Raw genomic sequence first — 15,657 nt, forward strand, 5'->3', positions numbered from 1 at the left:
GCTGAGCCAAAACACTGAGAATGAATTGAACAGTTAATTTAAACTAAGAGAACTTGGTAACCGCATCTTATTACACCGAAAGCCTAAAATAGAAAACCGCCAACATTTAGGTCTTAATCAAGGAACGCCGAGGATTAAGCCCGGTCTGCAGATCTTTTAAATTAAATCTTTTCTTTAGGGGTTTGTATTTACTGTCGAATATAATTCTAAAACTCCGCAATTTCAATTTGATATATTATGTGCTCTTTGTAGAATAAAAATATATTGAATAAAGAAACTACACGTAAGTAGCCCAAAACGGGCCAAATGCATCAATTATTTTTAAACCGGACCAAAGGGCTCATGATTATAAAAGAATTTAATCTTAAGCACCTGTTTATTTATTTCTTTACGCATATGCGTCAAGACCTCCACAGCCAGTAGCTATAATCTAAAAAGAACTTTCCTCTTCGAATTACGCAGCGGCTTCCTAACGACTTCTGTTCCCAAAACTGAACACAAACAACTGCATTTTAATATCCAAGTTTGTACGTAACAGTTATTGTTGTAAATAAAAGAAAGAAAGCGTGGTTGCAGCGAACTGTTTATGTTTCGTGGCCACCATTGTTGTGGTCGCTTTCTTCGCCAAAGTGCGAGAACACAACGGCGGACGAAAGCTTTGGACAATGCATTGTCGTCGGGTAAAAATAGTAAAACTAATATTAGGTAACTGGGAATTATTTTTAAATCGAATTTGTGAACTGAGTTGAAACCCTGGTTTGTCCTTTAAAGTGTGGATCGAAATTCTGATCCTCCTGACTGTGTAAGTTTATTTGGGTAAGTCCAGTGTACTTTTTATCTGATGTTTTGCTGGTAAGTAATCCATGTAAGATCCCTATCAATGAGAAAAAAGCAGAACTTCTGTGTGCTTTTTTCCCGTGTCAACGTGTTTTATCTGGCGAGATTTAGTCTACTAGGCTGTCGGTCTAGTGGTCAGTGCTCACGATTGATTTTTAAGTTTTCGATTTCTATTCAGAGCAAATGTTTGGGTGATAAGCTTTTTGAGGCTGAGGAATATCATAAAAGGTTCCCACAAGTAAAAAAAATAAGCTACTAATCTGAGCAATGATCTGCCACCACAAAACAAACACATTCCCAAGTTACAATCTAGAACTTAAAATACAAAATACTTTTTTCTCTCTGACCAATAATTCCGAAGTTTTTAGTTCAAAACAAACCGTTGTGTCCACAGCTCAATAAACTGTTATGATTACGTATCAGTCGTTATTCCAGCCGACAATTGCATCATGGTCGAAAGCGTAATTGCCGCCAAATGTTATAAGAACAAAAACACTTTCCACGACACTCTGACAAATTGTGAACCAGAATAGTTTTGAACGGAGGCCTAGATTACGGACCGCTGTGGAGACGGACATTTGTTTCGGTGGGAAATACATTTTTGTAATTTGTTTAGATATATTTTATTTAAAATGTAGCTTAAATTTTTTAAGGGTTACGTATCCAAAGAGTAGAAACGGAGCTTCATTACCAAGGCTCCTCTTTCTGTCTATATCATAAACGGTAAAAGCAAGATGTTTCAAATTGTCTCAGATGATGAGTTCCTATTGACACTATAACAACAAATAATGAAAAAAAAATCATCCAGGTTAAGCAACGATTGAAAGGGTCATAAATTTAATGACTGACCATTTTTTATTGGAATTTCTATTATCTACTTATGCGGAACTTTCATAGTTGCTCCGTCCGACTCCCACTTGACCGGTCTCTTTTTTTACGTTAAACGTAAAATGGTTCTCGAAAGACGATCTAGTAAAACTTAAATGAAACGAATACAACATACCAATAAGCAATAGGTTTAGTTAAGATGAAACTGGTGATTCAATTAGGTAGGTACGAGTATCATCCAAATAATCTAAGCAATTACGTGACAGTGTGACACCGTTACTTCATTCATTGTCTCTTTTATATAGCCCACTGTGTCCAACGGCTGGGCAAAGATCTCCTCCAAATCCTTCGAAGATTCTCTATCCTGGGCCATATGGATTCCTTGTGTAATTCCTTGGCTTACTAAGGTAAGTAAAAAATGAAACAATCTTAGAATTTGTCTTGATGACCTGAATGAGATTTGTTTTAGCTTCTGTCTGCTTCAAATCATAGTCTATTTACTCAAAGACGCTCATAGATAAATAGTACATTTTGCTATTGTGACGCAGCTCTCCATTCAGTGCACACATCAACCGCTTCCCTTTTATTCAAATTCAATAGTTAGGTTGATATTAACTGAATCACTACTTACTCTAACGCATAATTGAGAAAATAATGCTCTATATATTATATGTTTCATAAAAAAACCGTTCAAGGAGAAGTTCCTACTATGTCAGAACATAATGTAGGTAATTTAAATTATGATGACGATGATATAGATAAAATGGGTGTAAACAGCAGCAGCAGACTAAAATCCGATCAAAAATGTAATGATGACACTTTTCCTTATAATCCATTAGATAATTCGTGTAACTTGTTCAAATTTAGTTGTACTTCTCTCGCTTTGCCGGCGTGACGGTCAAGGCTCGCTACCTGGTTTCACTTTCTTAATCTTTTCACCGGCCGCTCTCACGCCGCTTGCTTCCCTGCGCACTGCGCACCGAGGTTTAATACAAACGCATTAGGAGTACGACAGCTGCATTGACCGTGAAATGTTTGATAGTTGAACTACGACTTGTGGCTGTTTGTCGAGCTTGTGAATGCTTTTGTTTAAGAACGAACTAAGTAAACGTTCTTGAGGACTTGAAATCTTCGATGGTGATTAGGCTTTATCTTCCTATCCCTTATCGCCTTCCTGAAATTTGAGCAAGACTCTTGATAAAATTGCGGATGATTGATCGCCTACAAATAATGAGGGTAACAAGATTAAACGTGCAAGGAATTATAAATTAAATAATCTATAGGATGTGGACAGGCTTAGTTTTGTATATAAATGTATGCACCACTTCATAAAAGTACATATGTGGTTGATTGAGCTCTATTTTACTTCACAATGAATTTAAATTTTTAATAAAGAATACAAAATTTATAATTATTGAAAAATCAACTTCAGTGTTTTGTTTCCTGCATTATCATTTTCTCCATTGCTGTAACAAATATGTAGCACCATATAGCATTTTGTCCAAACTTTAACTTGGATTTGGAACAATTCATTTTTCCTCCAAAAACAACGCCCTCTAACGATATCACTTTACATTAGTAAGTAAGCAACGTAACTTGACAAGTACTCCACTAAGCGCCATCTATAGCCAGTAGAAACTACAATAAGTTATGGTGGTAGAAAGTATTTTCATACATTTCGCTAGAGGTCACTACTATTCAATTTATTCTCAGGCCTGTATTTTTTTAGGTAATTGAAGTAGATAGTAATAAAAACTAAAATAGTAAACGAAAACAATGGATCAACTTTAACACATACAACTATACACGATACAAGTAAAAAACAAAATAGAGTAATCTATTCATGAAAAAGAACAAACATTAAAAAAATAGTATTAGGTAAAATAAGTAATACCACTTTGGTACCTATGATATAACAAAGGGAGCAATAAAAATAAAGTCATACCTAAATGTATTCGAATAGGAAATTTCGTTCAGCAGTAGCAATATCTCGAAGGAACTTCAAGGAACCCAATAGTAGAAAACTTACCTTAACAAGCATGTTTACCGCTCAGAATAGACTCAGTGAACAAATTGTTCGAACAATGACGAGTGCATTGTTATGCGCGCATCACTTACTCTTTCAATGAAAGCATCCCATCAGAATCGTCAACCACACGGAAAATGTACTTTCCTTGGCAAGATGTAGTAGCATTTGTACCTACTTACGATTTCTTAGAATGTACCTGAGTCTGTCTGCACAATCTGACTGCTAATTATTGGTAGCCTGGAGAGGTACGAAGAGGCACGGTTCAACTTCAGAAATAAGGACCCCGCTAGTAATATTAGTATTGTTGTTGAAATCCCTCAAGAAGTTACTAAGAATAACGACAAATTTGTAATGTCCATACCTACATGACACTACGGATATAGAACTACACTACTACAACTAGTTCCTCACAGTCCGGTGAAGCTTGCAAAACCTTCGTTTCGGGAACCTGCAGTATGCAGAATGCAATATAACCTAGACCCTAGGATAAGAGCAAATCACTTGGGTTTAATTAGTCATTGAGAAATCACATTGTTGTCTGCCTTAACAGTGAAAAACGCAGCCAAAGCTACTAAATCAAAACCATGACTCAAAACAAGTGCTGTGTACCCATTTCCCTCAAAAATGTCAATAACATCTTGATCGCGATGTATTGTTATGTCACAATTACAGAGTTTGTCCCAAATGTGTGTTACGGAACAATCGCGGCGGGCAGTGAGGCAAACAAATGTTCCACTGGGCTACACATTGTCGCCTACTTTTATACGAGAACACAACTATTGTGGATGTTAACACTCTTGCTTTCTTGCATTGTTGACTTATTTGTTTCTGAAGTATTGCACTGCGATGATGTCACATTCTTTGTTCAATTATTGTTTGCGTTGGTCTCAATTTGTTGAGGCGTCGAAATACGTGATCTTTAGTTCGAACAAAAAAAAATAGTTCTTTGCTGTATTACGAAAAAGGGTCAAGAGTCGGTTCTTGGATAGAAAATTTGTAATCGTTATAAAACAAAAACGGTAATACTTACTTTAAATGACTTGATGACATCACTTTAATGATCCCCCAAAACGTGAACGATACATTTGCAACAGTCGTGAAAATAGTTCCAACAGCTATACTCTCAGTTCACCCAAAAATGTAATGAAATAGTTTGTTCCAAAGTAGGATAAACGTCATCTTTTAATTTCCTAACTAGCTACCCTAAGAAACATCAACCCAAACGCAGGGGTCATTGCGTCTTTTAAAGACTAGACAGTGTAGTGTTTAAAAGAAGTAAATAAATATACTGGCCTTTGGAAGACAGAACCAGATCAATCATTGCAAGCCTGTGCCAGCATGCAGCACATCTCTAACGAACCGAATCTATTAGAACACCTAAAATTTAGAATAAATACAGAATTTCCATTTAAAAGAAATAAAATACTGGAGCCAATGAACTGTAGTTCTGGTAGTTAATTATGCCAGCACTGTCTGAAGCACTTACTCACTTAGGTAAAGTATTCCAAGTAAACATATACAGCATTCATTCATTCCATTAAAAGTATAGTTATTTCACCACTAAATATATCAACAATAGGACCATTAGGAGATGTCATCGTGCGTGCAAACAAAAGAAGCCGGGAAGAGATAAAACAACGGAACACGAACGAGCCGCTTCAAACTATCCGAGACTATTGTGAACACTACCTGTTCCCAGTCGCATTACGACCATCGAGCAAAATGGTTGCAATCTACTTGTTACTTGTGATGACCGCATTTGTTTCTGCTGAGCATTCGGGCGCGTATTCCTCGCCTCAGTACGCGAAGAAAATGTTCCCGAAGAAAGGATATGATACGAACGCTTTGCTTCCTCGGGAAAAGCCTCCGATCCAGTTCAAAGAGGAGGAAGGCCAGGAGATCGCGAGGTTTGAGAAGGGAAATGAGACTGATGGGAGTTTCTTCAGTAGCACAGGAGGTCAGGTAGTGTCGAGCCTAGCGAAGGCTTTCTTCGCCAGGTCCACCGGCAGCAGTCAGGTTGGTTTTGACTGCGTTTCTGAGGTTCGTACTTATTGCACTTCCTGTAAAAATTGCACGCATTCTTTGTATGAGTAATCTGCTTTTTGACAATAGTTTTAACATGAGTCATACAGAAGGGTAGTATGACGTATACCAAAACAAAATAATGGTTACTGTGAAAGTGACTTTTAATCTTATCTTTCGTGAATCGGACAATTGAATAGTTTTTAAAGGTACCCTATTTACAGGTAAATGTGTCACCATGGCCCTTTATAAAATGGATACTGTAGTCTTATGAGTAGATATGCATTACAAAGGTCCTCAATACATCTTCGGCGACACTATTTTCTCGGTATAATCTGCTAACATGTGATTGTTAACACAGGTACTAAGCTTAAACCTAACGAACTTGGTGATTCTCATCGTGCTCAAGGCGTTGATCTTAGCGGCAGGCTTCTTCGGCGCTGGTGCATGGAAAGGCGGACATTATTACGGAAGGAGTCTCGATGGTAAGTCGCATACACATTATAATTATATAACAGTTATGCATGTATTTAAAATCGGCTGATAGTATTTAAGCAAAAAGGTGTTAAATTAAAGCTGTCTACGTTACAGACATAATCAAAGAGATAAATAGTTTCAACTGCAAAATTAACATGAACATTCATTCAAACGTATAAACAAAAACATGCTCTAAAATAAAACGAAGATAAAGCAAAGTGAGCGCAGTAGACCGCTCGATGCCAAATTCCAAATCACATTCGTCTTCAAATTAAAATTAGAAAAATATAACAAACAATTTTTACACATCCCTTCTATCACAAAACGGCAAAAGCAACCACAAATAACCCCAAAACCAAACCCTCACAGCTCCCATACTTATTGACCAATAATGACCAACAAATGAATTGACCAAACAATAATTACCAGGAAATCAATTGATAGTACATTGGGGTATCCCATCTGCTTCACCTCGCACCTTTTAAAGGGCACGAAATAAACAAACTGACCAGTTCATAATCCAATATTAGTTGGCAATGGGTTTGTCATGTCCAACCAACGCCGTAATCCCATTGCCAAAGGATTATCTCCACACTCCGTCGGCGAAATGACCAGCAAATTGTATCAGGATGGACGACTGTTGGTCTTATTTAACTTTTAACAAGAGATTTGGAAAAAAACGCGAGCAGTTTTAGGGTCCCGCACCCAAATAGTAAAGCTGAACCCTATTACTAAAGCTTCGTTGTACTCTGTCTGTTCATCTGTGTCTCATGGATCGTGATATCTAAATAGATAAAACTTTCATAAAATTTTGATGTTCTATCTTTAGCCTATTGGTACGAAACCCTCAGCGTAGCTAGTCCAACCCATACTTGTACGATTTTTTCGGAGAACACCAATCACGGCTGGTTATTTTTTATTCTCTGTCTGTCGGTTTTTATGTATTTATTTTAACGCCTTATTTTTCACAATTTCATATTATTTGTATCTAGCAAACGTTATTCATTATTATTATAAACCCTTATAAAGTCCTATTACTGAAGTTAGCTCAGTAACCATAAAATCATATTTTTATATGGTGTAGTAAAATCTCTTACTATACCTATACACACCCTGTTTGGTCAGACAAAACATGCAAACAGGGTTTGCGTTTAGGTCGTAAGTAGTTTCACTTGTAGGGGATAAAAGTTCATTTGGGCTTTTAAAAGTTAGAGGATTAACTTTTTTGTCTTTTAAAGCCAGGCTTTTAACATAAAACTCCGAGGCCCCCTTTTTAAAACAATTAAATGATTTTTTTGCCATGATTTTGATTAGTCTCGTACTTCTATATGATAAAACATTAATATCATTATTTCCTATCAGGTTTTGTCCATTAATAGGGCATAGTACATGTACATTCTTCTTTTACTCATAGTTCTGTGAACTGTTCAGTTTTACAATACTAGCAAACATCAAGATTAAGGTAACATAAATATTCCCATTATAGACAACAAAAATGCAACATATATAAGCGAAGATGAGATCCTTCTCTACCTGAGCTACCTAGCCGGCCAGCAGAACAAGGACTACGGCTGCTTGTACTTACTATCGTGCCAGAGACCACAACAGGCTGGCATGTATTCGTCCGGAGCTCAACTGATGCTGCAAGGCGCCAGATTATTGCAAGGGTAAGGCAACATAACTCCTAAGACCAGTTACTTGGACCTCGTGGTTACAAAATCTCTTAATTTGGCGTAACTAATGATATCAATTGTGAAGCGCGTACATATTTTTGGGTTAAGCCTTGACCGCATTTGTATTGTATTTTACTATTAAAATACTGTTACTCATATTTAATAGAATCCTTGATAAATTAATCCGATGCTATCTCTTGGTCAGGTTGTTGTAAATAATTTGATTCAAGCTGAACCAATTTCAAAAAACAATCTAAAGGAAAATAAATTTTTATAATGCTCTGATACCAGACAAAGAAGAACAAATACCTGTCCTTATCATTCCTCACTACAGTGACAAAGACAACAACACATCATGATAACTACTACTATATTATCGTTTTGATGGGCATCAGTAGATTCTCGACCTATTAACCTTTCTCCATATTCCAGAGACAGTACATCATTGGAGCCGTACGCAGAAGTATCAGCTGGTATCAAGGAAGCAGCTGAGTGGGGTGACGCCGGCATGAACTGCGACACTCGTTATAGATGTGGACAATAATAAATTTAATACTATGGAGATCATAAGGCTTTAAGATAGGCGATAGATATTTGTTTTTCAAACGAGAACGAACAATGCATGTACTGTGAATTCGTAAAGTCACCGGTTCGAATGTGAAAGGGGAGATGGCACATTAGTCTGTGCGTTGCTATGTCTCACTTCCGCTAGAGTTTCTAAGTTAAAAACACATAGTAAGTACAGAATTCAAGGAATAATACCTGAAATGGGGATGACGACTGGGTACAAGAAGCAAAAACCTTTTTAATGTAACAAAAAAAACGAATATTTTTGCTGAACTATAAATTGACAAAGATAAACTAAACTGCTTAGATTAGGAAAGTACACTTGTGACTTACGCGTCAATTAAGTCATTCCGTAACTACTTCGCGAAATCACTACACAAAAGTGACGTCACGAGGAACATTTAATCATTGCAAAATATTATAATATACTTTGGACATAGGAAAATCTTGTTCTCGTCATTTTTTTTGAAGTTTATTTTAATACGATTTTTCATTGTTCAATGTTTTTTATTTATAGTGACTGATGTTTTCTTTTTTGTGATTCGAGATTAATCCTTAAACATAATTAATTATAGTATATGTAATTCGAAGTCCTTAGTTTAAAAGTCATAAATAATTTAACTCTAAGATACTGAAGTTTTATTCATATGAAATAGTTATTTTATAGTAAGTATTAGTATTACACTTATATGTACAATTACATTAAATTTAAAAATATATTAAATATAATGTTACTGGAAGGGGTATGAAAATACTTATAAAATCCATTCCTTTAGTTAATTTTTCCAAAAGACTGATTAATCACCATAAACTAGGTTTTTCTCTCTTCTTCACTGTAAGTCATTTAAAGCTAAAAAAAACATGAAACTCTTTAAGAAAAGGCATTATTTATTTTACTAATATTTGGTCAACCAACCGCATTGTATAATTCACCAGTACATAAAATTAATCAGCCCTTTGGAAACCGCGACGTTAAACAATTAGTTATACATATAGTTAGCCCAATTCAGTCTACTTCACACCATATTTAATAAAAATATATACATATTATTTTTCAGTCAAAACTACATACATAGTGTTATTTTAATTTGAGATCAGACATACATTGCGCTTCCTTCATTATAGCATGGGTCGAATACATAATTCAATTACAAAAATGTAAGTATAGTTTGACAAAAATAAACCGACACATTGAATTAAAATTATTTAAAATATCACACTCACCTGTCGCATACATTTGCGTTGATGTCGAACATTCTTGGAGCTCTACTTGAGATCGCCATGTTACAGAGGCGTAATAACAATCAGAGATAGACACTATAGACAGTATTACATTTCAATGGAATGTATAATGAATAGCAATATTTCAGGGATGATGATTTGGTATAAAAAGGATCATCTATTTAGACCTTCAATTAGATATTAAACATAACGAGACACGTATTTTTGCCTTTTTCTGAACAGCAAAAATTGAAAAAGATAAACCTCTTTAGAGTCTAGGGCGTATGACGTAACGATTTCGTAAAATTAACATACAATCGTGACGTCACGCGTAAATTCCATTCGCTGTAATTAGATCAATTTATATTTGTGATACAAAAAAAAACGTATCCATTATTACAATAAACTACAAGACGAACAGTGACGACAAGTGACGCGAATTGAACAAAACATGGAGCGATTCAATCAGCGCTTGGACAAATCCAGGCCCTGTATTACTACCAAATGTAAAATTAATTATTGTCTCTTATAAAAGGAACTAGGCGGGTGCGTTGGCACTGGCAGCGGACTGTCTCGCGGCTCGCCTCTTGTCCTTCCTGGCTCGAGCTGCTCGATACTCCGCGTACGATACGTAGCCGTCGTTGTTTGTGTCATCAGACTTTAGAGTACGGTCGACAAGGGCTGAAAAAATTTAGTAGATTAACATTAAACACAAAACTAATAATGTACGAGTATCATTTTAATATTTCGGAACATGCCACTTAGAGGAAGACTTACGAAATGTTATATTCCGATCATTGATCTTTTCTTCGACCTATCATTGTATGTCAATCTTATTGATTTGTTTCGTTGTTAATCTTTTCTTCAACTAATGACAAACATGATCAATGTATTTAACAACAGACAAAAATAATTAGGTTTTAGCAAACAGCGAATTATTTTTCTTAATAAGAAGCTCTATAATAAAGATATGTCTCTAAATCATTATAGTTTTATATTGATATATCGATACTTACACACATACATTTCTATACTATTTGCTATAGGTTCAATAGAGGAGTCCTCGTCAGCGTCGAGGACCTCGTGTTCCATGGTATGGTAAACCGCCTGGAAACAGATTCATATTTAATAAACAAGACAATCAACTCAAATGAGACCAGCAACCTCATTGTTTGGAATGAACAACTTAAAAAATCCTCTTTTTTACCTTTAGTAGTCATCGTCCTTTAATTAAAAATGTACCTATTGTAGGCCAGGAAATATATAGAAATATCGTAAGTTATGTACAAGAAATGAAAATACAAAAAACATTCAAATGATACCGCGTACGTATGATGTCTCATCACCATCATATCAGCACTTTATCGTCTAGTTCCGAACATAGGCCTCACGTGAGAGCGCCAACCATTCCGTATAAGTGCATCAGTTTTAATGTTACCAAGAGGATTTATATTTCTATTTGCTCTCACCTTCAATAATTCCAAGCCATCCAACATTGAATTCCTATCAAAGTCGTGAACTGAAAAGTAATGAAACTCCATCTCTTCAGGCGTCATTTTAGATAACATTTCCTCACTAAGAACTTGTGAATCTTCTTCTAAATGCCTGAAACATATATTTACTATAAATAAAATCCCTTGAACGCTATTAAGGAAAGAATATAAAGGAAGGTATATTTTGAGAAGAGTTTTGGATAAAGATGCTATATTTAATCGCATAGTCAGCGGTCGTCGTGGGTTTTTCGTATTAGTCGGTCCAACGAATTAGACGATTATTCTCATAGTATTTCTAATATAGCTGAAGCAACAAGCGTTATTTAAATAGTGCACGACTTAATAGAGGAGTGTGACCAAAACAACAGCGATATTGTTACGTAACGCGACGTACTTCTTCTTTCTAACTTCCAGAAAGTTATAAAATATATATCGTCTCAAAAAATTTGCTCCGAGAAACGCAGTAGGTATCCATAGTACTTATTGGAACATCTGTGGTTGTGGTGACTTACTTGGTGTCATGCAGCAAATCCGAGTCCGCGGTGAGTGACTCCGACCCTCGAGGCTGGTAATGGTGATGCTTGTGATCAACCGGGATCTGGCCGTGCGGGTGGTGAGGCCCGCGCCGCATGCCCGACGATATCGCGTTCAGCATTAAAATTAAACATGCTGGAAAAAAGAGGTTTCAATTCGATATAGCTTGCGATCTGATTACAGTGTATGTTGGAGAGATTGGCAATGTTACGAGTAGGTACGGTAAAACTGGGTAAATGGTGATAAGGTAAAAGAAACGGGTTCTATTTAAGGATTTTTGAAAAATGAGCTCAGCTTTCTTACAATTTCATTAAAAAGCGAGAAGCATCATAATCTAAAAGTTTGATCTTATCTCCTTGTGTTACAATACCTATTTCTCTGCAATACAATAACTATCACAAGAGTCTATGATATTAACTTGCATAGCTCCACAAGTCACATACAAAATACCCGTCATAAGAAGCGGCACGCGCCATCAATCAATAAATAGCTCGAAAAAATATAACAACAATCACAATACCAACAGTACTTAATACCTGTCTATAATTTGTGATGCATTGTAGTTGGCAACATAAAGGGGACCAGCTGGGGGCCTGCAGGGGCCAGCGGGCCTCGCCGAGCCCCATGCGGTCTGAGGGCAACCCGCCGGGACACAATATTCACACCTCATTTCACAAGAGCCCTGCCCATTACATTTGTCATCGCCTAGTCAAAAGCACGGCAAATTGAATATTTGATTCGATTGCTGTTTTAAAATTAGCAGTATTTTAATGTTTATTTGAATTTTTATTGCTTTGTTATTGTAATTGAGTAGTTTGAATGTGACTTTGAGCTTGCAAATGTTACGACAGTTTTGACTGGTCTTGCGATAGGCAGTATCGCTTTACTATAAATAAAGTGTGACATAACTGTTGCTTGTTCTTATAGTATATAGTATTACCAGGGCGTGTCATACTTATTGTTTCCATAAATTTTTCGTGTTTTAGACGTAGTGATACAATGACAAAGAAATAAAAAAATGGCTAATTAACAATACCAAAACTTAAGATGAGTTTGTCGCAATTGCAATGAGTTCCCTTTGAAATAATGTACTTCTATGAATACTTAAAAAACATTGAGACAGGTGCCCATACCCTTTTGAAACAAAAATCTATTACAAAGAACTTCCAATGTATCGAATGCATAATTTATTTTTGGACCCTTCATTTTGGAACAGTTGGTACGGAGAAAGACGAGACTGGTCTTTAATCGGACCCCACTTTATTATAGAGTAGTATAAAGCCATAATGGAGGACAAATTATGCACTCGCTGTGACAAGTGCGCGGTCCATATGTCGGGGTGTCCGTCGCAAGCGCTGCTAAGGGAAGGCGACACACTGGTCCCAGGAATGGACAGGAAAATGTGTGAAACAACGCAAAGCAGAAAAAATGCATAACATATAATTTCAAGAGTCTATTCAAGAAAGGTTTTATTAAAACGCAAAGCAGTTTAAATGTAATTGTTGCCCTTTACTGTTTAAGTACTCCGTTTTTGTGTCTGTAAAATTATAGGTATATCTAGATGGTATAGAGAATCTAAACTTTCTAAGGAAAACCTTTGATTTATATGTTGGTTCAAACATTCAATCTCATCCATACCGAAATCTCATCTCCTGTCACTCATATTTCTTTATCAATAGGTATAATGGTACCTTTATCAAAACTGCAATCCGCCAAAAGACTACAAACCCCATCTAACAAATCATTCGGCATCCTTCCATTCAGTGTATCACGAGCATGAATGAACGAGGGCTTGACTCAGCCCATCCCGTCATATTACCGTCTGATAGCACCCCAATCCCCAGTGATTACAATAGATCCCTCTCCACGGGTCACAGCATCCTTTCTAACCTTGGTTATACTTTGGTTTGACTACAATGTATCTACTCGTATTTTTGACGCGATAATCAAGTAGTTTTATAGCCCATTATCTAAAAGATCGATGTTTCAATTCGTTTGTCGTGATTGCTTTTAGCTATGGATGTCATAGCGAATATTTTTGCTGATTTTGATTTGCAGTTTGTACGAGATTTCTGTATATTGTCATGATAATTTGAGGTCGTAATTTTAAGGAATGTTTTGGTAGTGAAATTAGAAGATTAACATCTATTAAATCAGTGCAAATATTAATTGAATATCCATGATTTCGTCTCGGTTTCTACGATGAGATTTGAGGTTATTTCTTTTGATTTCTGAATATGATCATAATTTACGTCATACTAGTAAACGAAGAATAATGTATTAGGTAGTATGTCTCACCTTCTAGTTTCATTGCTACAGCATTCCCCGTACCCTCACTAGTTTTTGTTTATTTCACAAATAACAACACAGTTTCTTACCAACACATTTTAGCATCTGTCAAGGGTTGACATTACAAATCAATTTAACAGCGCATGCGTAAAACGTTCAAAGGAATTGAGACTTTATTGCCAAGATGGTTATGGACTAATATGGCTTATCTGGAAAGTTTCATTTGCGCATGGCAAGGTTGACCTCCGGAGTACGGAGGGTTGTGTTTGAGTTTCCCTATACTAGATGTCACTACGCGTCTTGAGGAAACATTTCGATGTCATATTTCAAAGGTATTTTAAAAAATGTTCCTTTTTTTATTTTGTTTCAAATTAATGTCGCAGATTTGTCTGCTTCAATATTGTTTCGTCGAACTATGAAGAAGTTTGCATCATGAAGATGTGGTAACTGCAACTTTAAAGTAGCAAGCCTTATAGCTGTTGGGTGATTAACGAAACCTTTAATTTTAACCGATTTCCAACTCCGCAAAGGTCTTATATGTCTACACCGATTACGCTAAGATTTTACAGATCTGATCAACGTGATTTGAATTTTGATACGGAATAGCTGACAGTTTGCTTCCGTTGCAAAATTTTATTGAGCTTAGAATATCTACATGATTTTTCTTGTATAAGCGTTATTTTATAGATTCATTTTCAAACTCCTTTTTAAGTAAATCGTTTATGTAGGTCTGCCTATTTCAACTTTTAGATTGAACTGGTAATTCAACCCAAAAAGTTCGTGAGTCTTTTGCTATTTAAACATTTGTGGTTTCTTATATGGTTAAAAAATAGTACAGGCTAAGAACAACAAAAACATTGTTCTGTATGAACTATGGTGGACTTAGCCTGAAGCCAATTTTGAGAACATAAAGTCTGACACGTTATATCGATTAAAAAGAGATCCAGAGGGCAAACTATCCTCACATAGTATGACGTATATCGTTCAAATGTTAACCTATCCATCCAACAAAGAAATACGGATTTAATAAGTATAAATTACTGCGATAGAATAATTATAATATAATAGTAAGCTCCATATTTCATGTAGGGAGAGCAAACATGTTTCTTTTTAGAACAAAATTATTTGGTCATGGTGTCCTTTCCGTACATGGTTTGCAGGTTCAATCCCAATGCTGGCAAAGTAATAATGTAACTTTTTACAAGTTATTCTTACTTCCTTGATTAAGGAGAAGACAAACGGCGGAGAAAAGCATTGTGAGAAACCCGGATTACAAATTTTATAATCTGTTTTCACCAACCCACAATGAGCGAATGTGGTGATCACAGCTATAATAAATGACGCATTTACATTTCACATCTTTTAGTCGATGAAATCAACAGTCAAGGCATATATAGGTTTATCAGGTATAATAATATCATTATATTAAACTTGACTCTTATTACACATTTATGATTTTGATAGGATAAAAAAATGTAATTAAGATAAAGCTCCACCGATGTAAGATTTTGAATGTAGAAGTCCAAAGTGCATTTCGGAGGTTTGAAGCATCGCCAGTGATACTGCAATTAATCTGACCAAATACCAAACGCATCTAATTTCAAATACAATATTATCATGGTCTCGAAAAGAAAACAAACAAAAATTTGGCGCACGTAGTTAAACAACTTCTCTTTAGTAGATACCA

The 15,657-nt window shown here is 35.8% G+C and overlaps 2 protein-coding genes across 2 annotated transcripts; one reads left to right on the forward strand and one right to left on the reverse strand.

Annotated features, from left to right (window-relative positions):
- The first annotated feature begins 5,129 nt into the window (after positions 1-5,129).
- On the forward strand, positions 5,130-8,416 carry LOC113496061. The gene is made up of 4 exons (XM_026875145.1): positions 5,130-5,710; positions 6,078-6,201; positions 7,680-7,860; positions 8,299-8,416. The coding sequence occupies exons 1-4, from the start codon at positions 5,417-5,419 to the stop codon at positions 8,408-8,410; spliced, it is 711 nt and encodes a 236-aa protein (XP_026730946.1). The 5' UTR covers positions 5,130-5,416; the 3' UTR covers positions 8,411-8,416.
- Positions 8,417-10,017: 1,601 nt separating this feature from the next.
- LOC113496195 (multiple coagulation factor deficiency protein 2 homolog) lies at positions 10,018-14,489 on the reverse strand. The gene is made up of 5 exons (XM_026875347.1): positions 13,980-14,489; positions 11,660-11,816; positions 11,124-11,259; positions 10,671-10,761; positions 10,018-10,335 (listed from the first exon to the last, which is right to left on the reverse strand). Exons 1-5 carry the CDS (start codon positions 13,990-13,992, stop codon positions 10,193-10,195), a joined length of 540 nt encoding a protein of 179 aa, XP_026731148.1. The 5' UTR covers positions 13,993-14,489; the 3' UTR covers positions 10,018-10,192.
- Between the last annotated feature and the right edge of the window lie 1,168 nt (positions 14,490-15,657).

The sequence above is a fragment of the Trichoplusia ni genome, chromosome 7 (assembly GCF_003590095.1).
Source record: "Trichoplusia ni isolate ovarian cell line Hi5 chromosome 7, tn1, whole genome shotgun sequence".
Lineage (NCBI taxonomy): Eukaryota > Metazoa > Arthropoda > Insecta > Lepidoptera > Noctuidae > Trichoplusia > Trichoplusia ni.